The following is a 12,368-nucleotide window of genomic DNA, read 5'->3' as shown; positions in this document are numbered from 1 at the left end:
TCTTCTACCGACATGCAAATAGCAAGTAGTAATAGTCTTACATCATGCTTTTGGTCCCTAATAGGATTTTAGGCTAGAATACTTTATAAGTACTTATCTGAATAAGATCTTTGCTTCCTCATTCTCCACTGGAGTTGTACCGGAGGATTGGAGGGAGGCAAATGTTGTTCTCTTTTCAAGAAGGGGAATAGGGAAATCCCTGACAATTACAGACCAGTTAGTCTTGTGTCTGTGGTCAGCAAGGAGTTGGAAAGAATTGAGGGATAGGATTTATGACTATTTGGAAAAGCATAGAGTGATTAAAGGCAGTCAGCATGGCTTTGTGAGGGGCAGGTCGTGCCTCACAAATCTTATTGAGTTTTTTGAGGAGGTGATGAGACAGGTCGAGCAGTGGATGTGGCGTACATGGACGTCAGCAAGGCATTTGATAAGGTTCCCCATGGTAGGCTCATACATAAAGTCAGGAAGTATGGGATGCAGGGAGATCTGGCTGTCTGGATTCAGAATTGGTTGGCTGACAGAAGGAAGAGAGCGGTTGTAGATTGAAAGAAGGTCAGTGGTATCCCACAGGGCTCTGTTCTTGGGCCTTTGCTCTTTTTATAATTTTTATAAATGACTTGAATGAGGAGATTGAAGGGTGCGTTCATAAATTTGCTGGTGACGCAAAGGTTGGAGGTGCTGTAGATAGTATCGAAGGCTATTGCAGGCTGCAGCACGACATAGACAGGATGCAGAACTGGCCTGAGAAATAGCAGGTGGACATTAACCTGGATAAATGCGAACTGATGCATTTTGGAAGGTCAAACTTGAATGTTGAATATAAGATTAAAGACAGGATTCTTGGCAGTGTGGAGGAACATAGATCCCTCAAAGTTGCCACCCAAGTGGATAGGGTTGTTAAGAAAGCATATGGTATTTTAGCTTTCATTAACAGTGGGATCGAGTTTAAGAGCTGCGATGTTTGGCTGCAGTTCTGCAAGACCCTGGTGAGACCACACTTGGAATATTGTGTCCAGTTCTGGTCGCCCTACTATAGGAAAATTGCGGAGGCTTTGGAGACGGTGCAAAGAAGGTTTAGCAGGATGCTGCCTGGACTGGAGGGCTTGTCTTACGAAGAGATTAGATTAGATTTCTTAGTGTGGAAACAGGCCCTTCGGCCCAACAAGTCCACACCGACCCGCCGAAGCGTAACCCACCCATACCCCTACATTTACCTAACACTACGGGCAATTTAGCATGGCCAATTCACCTGACTTGCACATCTTTGGACTGTGGGAGGAAACCGGAGCCCCCGGAGGAAACCCACGCAGACACGGGGAGAACGTGCAAACTCCACACAGTCAGTCGCCTGAGTCGGGAATTGAACCCGGGTCTCTGGCGCTGCGAGGCAGCAGTGCTAACCACTGTGCCACCGTGCCGCCCACTGGTTGACTAAGCTCGGACTTTACTCTCTGGAGAGGAGGAAGAGGAAGAGAGGTAACCTGATCGAGGTATACAACATAATGAGAGGCATGGATAGAGTCAATAGCCAGAGACTTTTCCCTAGGGCAGGATTGACTGGCATGAGGGGTCATCATTTTAAGAGATTAGGAGGAAGGTGTAGAGGAGATGTCAGAGGTAGGTTCTTTTTGCAGAGAGTTGTGAATGCATAGAATGCATTGCCAGTGGTGGTGGTGGTGGAAGCAGAGTCATTAGGGACATTTAAGCGCCTGCTGGACACGCACATAGACAGTAGTGAATTGAGGAATGTGTAGGATAGGTTATCTTATTTTCGATTAGGAATATTCCTCGGCACAACATCGTGGGCCGAAGGGCCTGTTCTGTATTGTACTTTTGTATGTTCCTTTGTAAACACTGATACAATGTGGTTAAAAATCAGTTGATAGAGAAAAACAATGGAAAATTGCAGGATATGCTGCAAAGGTGGCCATGTCTGGAATAGAGAAATCATCTGGTATGGCTTTGCTTCCCAGAATGTGAAGGGAAGTTTGTGTGATGACAGTAGGAGAGTTTGCCAAGGAAAGGCGACAAAGGACTGGAGGGTGAAAATCTGACACCCTTAATCAAGAGAGTATATAACGACATTGCTGATTTCTACAGGTTGGTTGGTTTAACATCAGTGGAGGATAAGGTTGCCATTGGGGCAAAGGCATGCAATTTTACTTGTTCCCCGGTTCTGGTTATATGCCACATTAACTTGTTAGAGAAAGGCAGTGTGTCACTAAATGTGCTGCCATTTGTTTCACTTATCTGGCTGGCAAAGTAGAATAGTTGTTGGTGTGTACAGATAGTGAGCTGTGGGTATGAGCCTTGCAGCAATGGAATTTGTGATTTTGCATCCCCTATTAAGTTGTGTATTCATCCAACAGCACGTTTACTACCATCTGCACAATACAATCATTAAATTAGCAGGCAGCAGTAAGCTAGCCCAATGCCTACATTGGAAGCAATAAGTACTGGGTATTCCTGCATCACAATCCCCAAATCCACTTTTGTTCACTGCCTAATTTTGCTCTAATAATTTGAAGTTCAACTTGTTAATAAATTAAATGCATACTTTCTCATTTCTTTTTGAAAGTGTGTTTCAATGACAAAAGTGTTACGTATTTCTGTCAGCAAGATCTAAAGTGTAATTTTGACAACTTATGTGAAAAGAATTGAAACTATTTTGATTTTCTTCTGTATTAAATTGTGGGACCAGTGTCTCACTGTTGCCATTTGTATAAACATTGAGTTTATGCTTGACTAAATTTATAAAATCTTGCATGGCATCATACATATTAAAGCCAGGTGCTCACTTGTCAAGATAATTTGAAACCACAAAAACAGTTCTCTCCTGTAAAGTGACGTCTTTATATTGAAAGGCCAGTCAAAATTATTCGGCTAATTGGAAGAGACACCGTCGAAGAATTGATTTACAGACGAGCTATGTCGAAACTGAAATTGACAAACACATTGATTGAAGGTGGTCAGTTCTCTATGAAGGAGGGAGAAGAATTACCTGCAACTTTTGATATGCAGGTGAGAGTCTGTTTGCACTTACTGTCTAAATGGACAGAGGGTTCATGGTTTTCTCTTGCATCTTTTATTGCCATTGTTGACCATTAGTTTGTCTTTCATTTTCTGCAAATGAAATTTGCTTTTGAAGCAATATGAAGAATTTGATTTTCTGTGTAAAGATCTACTAATTTTCTAACTCTTCTGCCAACTGTTTTGATTTTTTTGCTCCTGCTAGTTCTTATTTATTCGTTAATGGCGATAATTTGTTAATGGGATCAGTCACCATTTACACACTGCAAAGAATATGCTGTAAATTTTGCATGAAGCCTTTAGCAAGTTGGTAATGGATTCTACTGTTGTCTTTCTAGTATTCCCCATCAATATGCAAGACTTTAATTGTGCATACAGTATCATCACTTTCAGCAACTCCAGTGAAGTGCTCATCTGAATTTTCCTGAGCAGAGCCTTTGGCAATCTTCAACCCATGCTATACTCACCCTTGTCCTGCCTGCAGGCCGCTCATGACTGGTGTCTCACCATCTGCTGATCTTTCCTCAAATACAGGCTTTAAATTAATGGTGCTGTAGTAACACTGAATTTAAATCAGTGACTCGATACAAATTGAATAACAATTGATTTCTACTATTAAAAGACTGAGTTATAATAAAAAATTGGAGAACATTTGACTCCTTGGAAATAGGTAATTCAAATGCAACTATGAGGAGAAATATAATAAATCATAGAATAAAATAAAGATGGAACATCATAATTAAATTGACAGTATAACCTAGCACAGGGGTGAAGGTTAGTAAAAACAAATTAATATTAATGTCAGGAAATTCTTATCTCAAAGAGTAAGCAACAAATTGAACAGTTGACATGGTAAGATAGATTAAAAAAAAAACCCAGAAATCATTTAAGAAACTACTAGTTCTTGATTTGAATGATGCACTGAAGGAGATTAAAATCCTTTCCAGGTGGCTGAACCCCTGAACCTGAGCTTTCCAACTTAGCCCTCATCTTGTGTTATATTAGTAGGAAACTGATCAAGGTTTGCATTCACTACTGAAACAAGCAGACCTTAAAGGTATTAAATAGTCTGTTGCAAAAGAAATTGTGTAGATCAGATAATTTGGCCATGTTAAATTGCCCATAGTGTTAGGTGCATTAGTCAGAGGGAAATGGGTCTGGGTGGGTTACTCTTTGGAGGGTAGGTGTGACTGGTTGGGCCGAAGGGCATGTTTCCACACTGTAGGAAATCTAATCTAATCTAAAAAATGTAGCTTTCTTTCATAATTGTAAATGAATAAAAAGGTTGAAAATACCAAGTCAACATAAAATCAAGGTTAGTTGACTTGTTTTATTCTGCTGTTTAAAAAAAAAATTATTTATTTAGTGGTGATTAGAGAGCCTTTGCCATAAATAAATTTACTTGGCTTTTTTCGTTTAGTTAAGTGACATCCTGAAATTTGGTCTGGATAAATTACTGTCTACTGAAGAGAGCACGATTGAAGATGTTGATATGGAAAATATTTTAGGTGAAACCAGGAATGGATTGTGGATCACCAAGGAGCAATCAGTGCAGACAATAGAAGAAGAGTCAAAGGGAACAAGTATGTGTTTGTGATTTACTACAAGTATCAATGCTTGTAAGGCTTGAAGATCTTTGCTATTCATTTGAGTTATTCAGTTCCTTCAAAATTTTTAAATTTCGTTAATTGTTCTAATCTATATGCTTAATTCATGGTCTCCACTTTGAGGATAACCTTTATTATGTTTTGTAGCACTATTACCACACTAAATGATTTGAACAGATCTAGCACTCAAGACTGTGAATCAACAACACCCTCTGGGCCGCCGTACATAATCTGCAATCTCATGGCACCCTCCACTCAACTAATATCTTCAAGCCAAGGATCAGCCTAGATCAGTGAAATGTAAAATGTGGCATGCCAACTAGGCAAAGTTAAGAGTTAGATGGCAGCCTGGTGAAGCTTTAACACGGGGCTAATTGCATGTTAAAAAAAAAATCAGCAGCGAGTGATAGAGCGAGGTGATTCCACATTCCACATTAAGCCTACATTCTGCAGTCCTATTCCATCTATTCATGAATAGTTCAAAGGTTGTGAGAAGATTTGTAGCTCGGGTGCTCATTGTTGTGGTTCTGTTCGCCGAGCTGGGAATTTGTGTTGCAGGCGTTTCGTCCCCTGTCTAGGTGACATCCTCGGTGCTTGGGAGCCTCCTGTGAAGCGCTTCTGTGATGTTTCCTCCGGCATTTATAGTGGTTTGAATCTGCCGCTTCTGGTTGTCAGTTCCAGCTGTCCGTTGAAGTGGTCGGTATATTGGGTCCAGGTTGATGTGCTTATTGATTGAATCTGTGGATGAGTGCCATGCCTCTAGGAATTCCCTGGCTGCTCTCTGATTGTCTTGTCCTATAATAGTAGTGTTGTCCCAGTCGAATTCATGTTGCTTGTCAACACACAAAAGAAGTTGCATCAAGACACTATTAAAAAGGGCCACAACACACTGCAGTACACCAGAACTGCAAAAAGAGGAAGAAAAACACATATACAATGTATTCGCCAAAAACGGATACCAGCGCAATTTCATCAACAGATGCCTAAGGGAAAGACAACAGAACGAGGACATGACGCAACCCAAAGGACTAGCCACACTACCATACATCAGGAGCATTTCCGAACTGACAGCCAGACTACTGCGACCACTAGGACTCATAACAGCACACAAACCAACAGCCACTCTCGGACAACAACTCACCAGAACGAAGGACCCGATACCCAGCATGAGCAAAACCAATGTAGTGTACAAAATCCCATGCAAGGACTGCACAAAACACTACATAGGACAAACAGGAAGACAGCTAACAATCCGCATCCATGAACACCAACTAGCCACAAAACGACACAACCAGCTATCCTTAGTAGCCACACACGCAGATGACAAGCAACATGAATTCGACTGGGACAACACTAATATTATAGGACAAGCCAAACAGAGAACAGCCAGGGAATTCCTAGAGGAATGGCACTCATCCACAGATTCAATCAATAAGCACATCGACCTGGACCCAATATACCGACCACTGCAACAGACAGCTGGAACTGACAACCGGAAGCAGCAAATTCAAACCACTACAAATGCCAGAGGAAACATCACAGAAGTGCTTCACAGGAGGCTCCCAAGCACTGAGGATGTCACCTAGACAGGGGATGAAACGTCTGCAACACAAATTCCCAGCTCGGCGAACAGAACCACAACAATGAACCAGGCCAGGTGTTAGAATTAGAGGTAGGTGAGCACTTTGGGGACAGTGACCACAATTCGGTGACTTTTACTCTAGTGATGGAGAGGGATAAGTGTGCACTACAGGGCAAGAGTTATAGCTGGGGGCAGGGAAATTATGATGCGGTGAGGCATGACTTAGGATGTGTGGCTTGGAAAAGTAAGCTTCAAGGCAAGGGTGTAATTGATATGTGGAGCTTGTTCAAGGAGCAACTATTGAGTGTCCTTGATAAGTATGTACCCGTCAGGCAGGGAGGAAAGGGTCGTGTGAGGGAGCCGTGGTTTAATAAGGAATTGGAATCCCTTGTTAAAGGGAAGAGGGCGGCCTATGTAAAGATGAGGCGTGAAGGTTCAATTGGGGCGATTGAGAGTTATCAGGTAGCCAGGAAGGACCTGAAGAGAGAGCTAAGAGCAGCAAGGAGGGGACATGAAAGGTCCTTAGTTGGTAGGATTAGGGAAAACCCTAAAGCTTTCTATAGGTATGTCAGGAATGAAAGAATGACTAGGGTAGGAATAGGTCCAGTTAAGGATAGTAGTGGGAAGTTGCGTGTGGAGGCTGAAGAGATTGGGGAGACACTGAATACTGACGAAAAGTATTCAATCAGGAACAGGACATTGTTGTCAATGCGAGTACTGAGTCACAATTAAGTAGAATGGATGGCTTTGAGGTATGTAGAGAAGAGGTGTTGGAAATTCTGGAAAGGGTGAAAATAGATAAGTCCCCTGGGCCTGATGGCATTTATCCTAGGATTCTCTGGGAAGCAAGGGAGGAGATTGCAGAGCCATTGGCCTTGATTTTTATGTCCTCGTTGTCTACAGGAGTAGTACCAGAAGATTGGAGGCTAGCAAATGTGGTTCCCTTGTTCAAGAAGGGGAGTAGGGATAACCCTAGTAACTATAGGCCGGTGAGTCTCACTTCTGTTGTGGGCAAAATCTTAGCGAGAATTGTAAGGGATAGGATTTTTGAACATCTGGATAGGAATAATGTGATCAAGGATAGTCAGCATGGTTTTGTGAAGGGCAGGTCGTGCCTCACAAACCTTATTGAATTCTTTGAGAAGGTGACTAAGGAGGTGGACGAGGGGAAAGCGGTAGATGTGGTGTATGTGGATTTTAGTAAGGCGTTTGATAAAGTTCCCCATGGTAGACTACTGCAAAAAATACGGAGGTATGGCATTGAGGGTGAGTTGGAGGTTTGGATTAGGAGTTGGCTGGCTGGAAGAAGACAGAGGGTAGTAGTTGATGGCAAAGGTTCATCTTGGAGTGCCGTCACTAGCGGTGTTCCGCAAGGATCGGTTTTGGGACCATTGCTGTTTGTCATTTTTATAAATGACCTGGAGGAGGGGTTAGAAGGTTGGGTGAGCAAGTTTGCGGATGATACGAAAGTCGGAGGAGTTGTAGACAGAGGAAGGATATGGCAGGTTACAGGGGGATATAGATAAGCTGCAGAACTGGGCAGAAAGGTGGCAAATGGAGTTCAATGTAGCTAAGTGTGAGGTGATTCACTTTGGTAAGAGTAATAAAAAGATGGGGTACTGGGCTAATGGTCGGATACTTGGTAGTGTGGATGAGTAGAGGGATCTTGGTGTCCATGTACACAGATCTTTGAAAGTTGCCACCCAGGTAAATAGTGCGGTGAAGAAGGCATATGGCGTACTCGCTTTTATTGGTAGAGGAATTGAGTTCCGGAGTGCTGAGGTCATGTTGCAGTTGTATAAGACTCTGGTGCGGCCGCATCTGGAGTATTGTGTGCAGTTTTGGTCGCCATATTATAGGAAGGATGTGGAGGCACTGGAACGGGTGCAGAGGAGGTTTACCAGGATGTTGCCTGGTATGGTAGAAAGATCGTATGAGGAAAGGCTGAGGCACTTGGGGTTGTTTTCATTGGAGAAAAGAAGGTTTAGGGGTGACTTGATAGAGGTGTACAAGATGATTAGGGGTTTAGATAGGGTCGACAGAATCTTTTTCCACGTATGGAGTCAGCTATTACAAGGGGGCATAGCTTTAAATTAAGGGGGGGGTAGGTATAGGACAGATGTTAGGGGTAGGTTCTTTACTCAGCGAGTCGTGAGTTCATGGAATGCCCTGCCAGTAGCAGTAGTGGACTCTCCCTCATTATGGGCATTTAAGCGGGCATTGGATAGGCATATGGAGGATAGTAGGCTAGTGTAGGTTAGGTGGGCTTGGATCGGCGCAACATCGAGGGTCGAAGGGCCTGTACTGCGTTGTATTGTTCTATGTTCTATTCATGAATAGTGGCGGGCAATTAAACCGCTTAAAAGGGAATATCCCTATTCTCAATAATGAAGGAGCCCAGCACATCAATGAAAAATAAAAAGGCTAAAGCATTTGCAACAGTCTTCAGCCAGAAGTGCAGTGGATAATTCATCTCCACCTGCTCTGGATTCCCTCCTGAACAGTATTGTCATGTACCTGTGGGCTGCAGTGATTCAAGAACACAGCTCCCCACCACCTTCATGAGGCAATTAAGGATGGGCAAAAAGTGCTTACCCAGCCAGAGAAGCCCATATATTCCCTGAGTGTTTTTTTTAATATAGATATTTTTATTAGAAATTTAACATTTTAACAAGTTTACAAAAATAAACAAAACTCTCAAGTACAAACATTGATATACAATTAAATCTTAAATATATAATAACCAAAATTTAACAGAAGGAAAATACCGAGGAAAAAAAAACAAAACTCAACTAACTACTAATCTAACCTACAACTAACCAGAGTGTATATTTAAGTCTCTTACATTATTCAAATAAGAGAAAGAGAAAAAAAAACAGCGGATAACATAGAAATTGGGTAGTGAGATACATGCTCGGAATGTGTTAACATCAAATGTAACAAAACCCGTATTCGTGTGGGATTCCTCTCCCAAGGGGCCCCGGACCAGTCAGGTTTGTAATCTCAATTAAATAAAAGCCCTTGTTAGGATAGCCGAAATATCTGTATTCATATAATTCAAGAAGGGTTGCCATATTTTATAAAATAATTCGGTCTTTTGGTGCACCATATTTGTAAGGAAGTCAAGGGGAATACATTCCATAATTAATCTGTGCCAATTTGAAAGTCCAGGGGAGCCCTCAGCCACCCAGTTTACCAAAATATTTTTCCTTGTACAGAAAGAGAGAATAGAAAATAGTCTCTTCCCGTGCATGTCCAGGGAGGATAAGTTCGAAAAGCCCAAAAGGAGAGATACGGGGTCCACTTTAATTTCCGTTCCTAAAGTTTCTATCAGGGCACTTGCTACTTTAGTCCAGTATCTATGGATCTTATGACAGGTCCATAGACAATGTACAAGAGTGCCCACCTCTATTTTACATTTGGGACACATTGGGGATGCCCCTGCCTTAAATTTTGCCAATCGATCCGGTGCTATATGGGCCCTATGAAGTATCTTCAGCTGGATAGCCTGAGTTCTGTTACAGATGGTGATTCTTCTGGCGTTTCCCCAAATGTCATTCCACGTTTCTATAGAGATTTCTAGTCCCAATTCCTGATCCCGTGTTTTAAGCAGATTGTCCATATCTCCTGATACTTCATCATGTAGTAAATGATAAATAGTACTGATGGAGGATATCCCCATTGGTCGTAGTACTCTACATTCTCTATCTGATTTATAAAGACTATCTAATAACGTAGTCTTCTTCTGTATATAGTCTCGAATTTGGAAGTATCGATAGAGGTCTCCAATAGGTAATCCGAATTTCTGACGCAGCTGTTCAAAAGACATCAGGACCCCATCTTCAAATAGGTCCCCTAGACATGAGATACCCCTGGATCTCCAGAGTTTAAAAGTGGCATCTGTAAACCCCGGTTGGAATCCCCATGCTCCCACTATCGGCGCACAGGGGGATGTTTTATGTGAGTTGCCCTCATTTTGCCGCATTATATTTCAAGCTTTAATTGTGTGTAGTATTATAGGGTTTTTACAGTGATCCGTAATGATTTTCCTCTTGTCTGAAAATAAAAGGTTAATAAGTGGGCATTTTACTTGAGAAGCTTCGATGTCCAGCCAGATTGATTGTGGATCAAACAAGACCCAATCAGCTATGTAACTTAATAAAGAACTTCCCAGATTTTAGGAAATATCAGTTAAGTCCAATCCTCCCCTTGCCTGTGGAAGCTGTAGCTTCTTCAGCTTAATGAGGGGCCGTCTATGATTCCAGATAAAGGAACCCAACCAGCCATATAATTTACATAGTGCCAGCCTCGGCAGCATCACCGGAAGCATTCTCATAGGGTACAGGAGACGGAGCATGACATTCATTTTAATTAGTGCTATTCTACCCAGCCAGGAAATTGGAAGGTCTCCCCATCGCTGGAGGTCCTGCCTTATCCTTTCCAGTAAATGCACAAAGTTAGCCTTGTATAACTGACCAAATACTGGGGTAATAAAAATACCTAAATATAAGAAACCCTCCAGGGACCAACGAAAGGGAAAATGGGATCCATCCACTAAGTGGGGTATCATAGCAAGGCCACCCATTGGCATAGCCTCCGATTTTGAGAAATTAATTTTATAGCCTGAGAATGCGCTAAATGTATTAATAACTTGGATTAAGCGAGGTACGGACATCAGAGGATTACTGAGGAATAGAAAAACATCATCTGCATACAGGGTAATTTTATGTTTACCTGTACCAATCCTCGGGGCCATTATATTAGGATCAGCCCGTATAGCTTCTGCTCGTGGTTCAATTACTGGCGTAAATAACAATGGCGAGAGAGGACATCCCTGACGGCAGCCCCTACCCACACTGAAGCTATCCGAACTTAATCCATTGGTAACCACAACTGCTTTGGGATCACTATACAATGTTGAGACCCATTTGGTAAACACCTTTCCAATGCCAAACCTTTCCAATGTGTAAAACAAATATGACCATTCAACCCTATCAAATGCCTTTTCCGCGTCTAATGAAGCTACTACTCCTGGTATCTCTCCCTAATGGCAGGCTTGAATCATATTCAAAACCCTTCTAATATTATTGGATGATCTATGGCCCTTAATAAACCCCGTCTGATCCTCCTTTATGATATGTGGCAGTACCCTTTCTAGTCTCAATGCTAACGTTTTAGAAAGGTTTTTAAAATCTACATTTAGCAAGGATATTGGTCTGTATGATGTACAATCTTCAGGATCCTTTCCTTTTTTAAGGATAAGAGAGATATTTGCCTCTTTCAGTGAAGGCGGGAGACAGCCCTGACTATATGCATTGTTATACATGTCCATAAGTGGACCAGCCAATATTTCTGTAAATTCTTTATAGAATTCAGCTTGAAAACCATCTGGGCCAGGTGTCTTACCGCTCTGAAGTTGCCTATTGCGTCAAGTATTTCTTGGACTGTTAGGGGAGCATTTAAGACCGATACCTGTTCTGGAGTTAGGCCCGGAAAGGTCAAATTTTAAAAAAATGATTGCATCCTCCTAGTCCTGTCTTCACAATCCTGCGATTTGTATAAATCAGAATAAAATTTTCTAAAGATTGCATTAATCTTTTTATGATCATGAGTCAAAATACCCGTATTTTCCTTGATAGACGTGATAGTTTGAGGGGCCTTTTTTTTTCTTTGCAAGAAATGCTAAGTATCTACCCGGTTTGTCGCCAAATTCATATAACCTTTGTTTTGCAAATAATATTTCCCTCTTAGCCGTTTGGGTAAGTGTAGTGTTTAGAGCTGTCCTAAGGGTCGTAATCCTTTGCAATTTAATAATAGAAGGTCTATCAGCGTATGCAGTTTCAGCTGCTTTTAAGCGTGCTTTGAGCAGGCACTGTTGTTCTCCCTTTAATTTTTTCTGGGTCGCTGAGTAGGAGATGATCAAACCTCGCGTGTAAGCTTTGATGGTCTCCCACATCATTGATGGGTTGCTAGCTGTCCCTAAATTAATTTCTAAAAAAGTTTTAAATTCTTGAGAGAAGTACTTTACAAATTTACTGTCTTTCATTAGGAAGGGGTCCATATGCCAATGCCGAGGGGATATCCCATTGTTCCTTGCCTTGGTTTCCATATATACAGCAGCATGGTCGGAAATTGCTATATTACCTATT

The 12,368-nt window shown here is 41.9% G+C and overlaps 1 protein-coding gene across 1 annotated transcript in view; it reads left to right on the top strand.

Annotated features, from left to right (window-relative positions):
- chd1l (chromodomain helicase DNA binding protein 1-like) overlaps positions 1–12,368 on the top strand; it is a 108,407-nt gene that overhangs the window by 70,822 nt on the left and 25,217 nt on the right. Inside the window, exons 14-15 of the mRNA XM_043701160.2 lie at positions 2,865–3,021; positions 4,451–4,613. Coding sequence (XP_043557095.2) covers positions 2,865–3,021; positions 4,451–4,613 — 320 coding nt within the window. The remainder of the gene's footprint in view (positions 1–2,864; positions 3,022–4,450; positions 4,614–12,368) is intronic.

The sequence above is a fragment of the Chiloscyllium plagiosum genome, unplaced genomic scaffold, assembly GCF_037043375.1.
Source record: "Chiloscyllium plagiosum isolate Xiang-an unplaced genomic scaffold, Cpla_swu_hap1 HiC_scaffold_12, whole genome shotgun sequence".
Taxonomy (NCBI): Eukaryota; Metazoa; Chordata; class Chondrichthyes; order Orectolobiformes; family Hemiscylliidae; genus Chiloscyllium; species Chiloscyllium plagiosum.
Note: the sequence above shows the minus strand (reverse complement) of the source record. Positions and strands in the feature narration are given on the sequence as shown.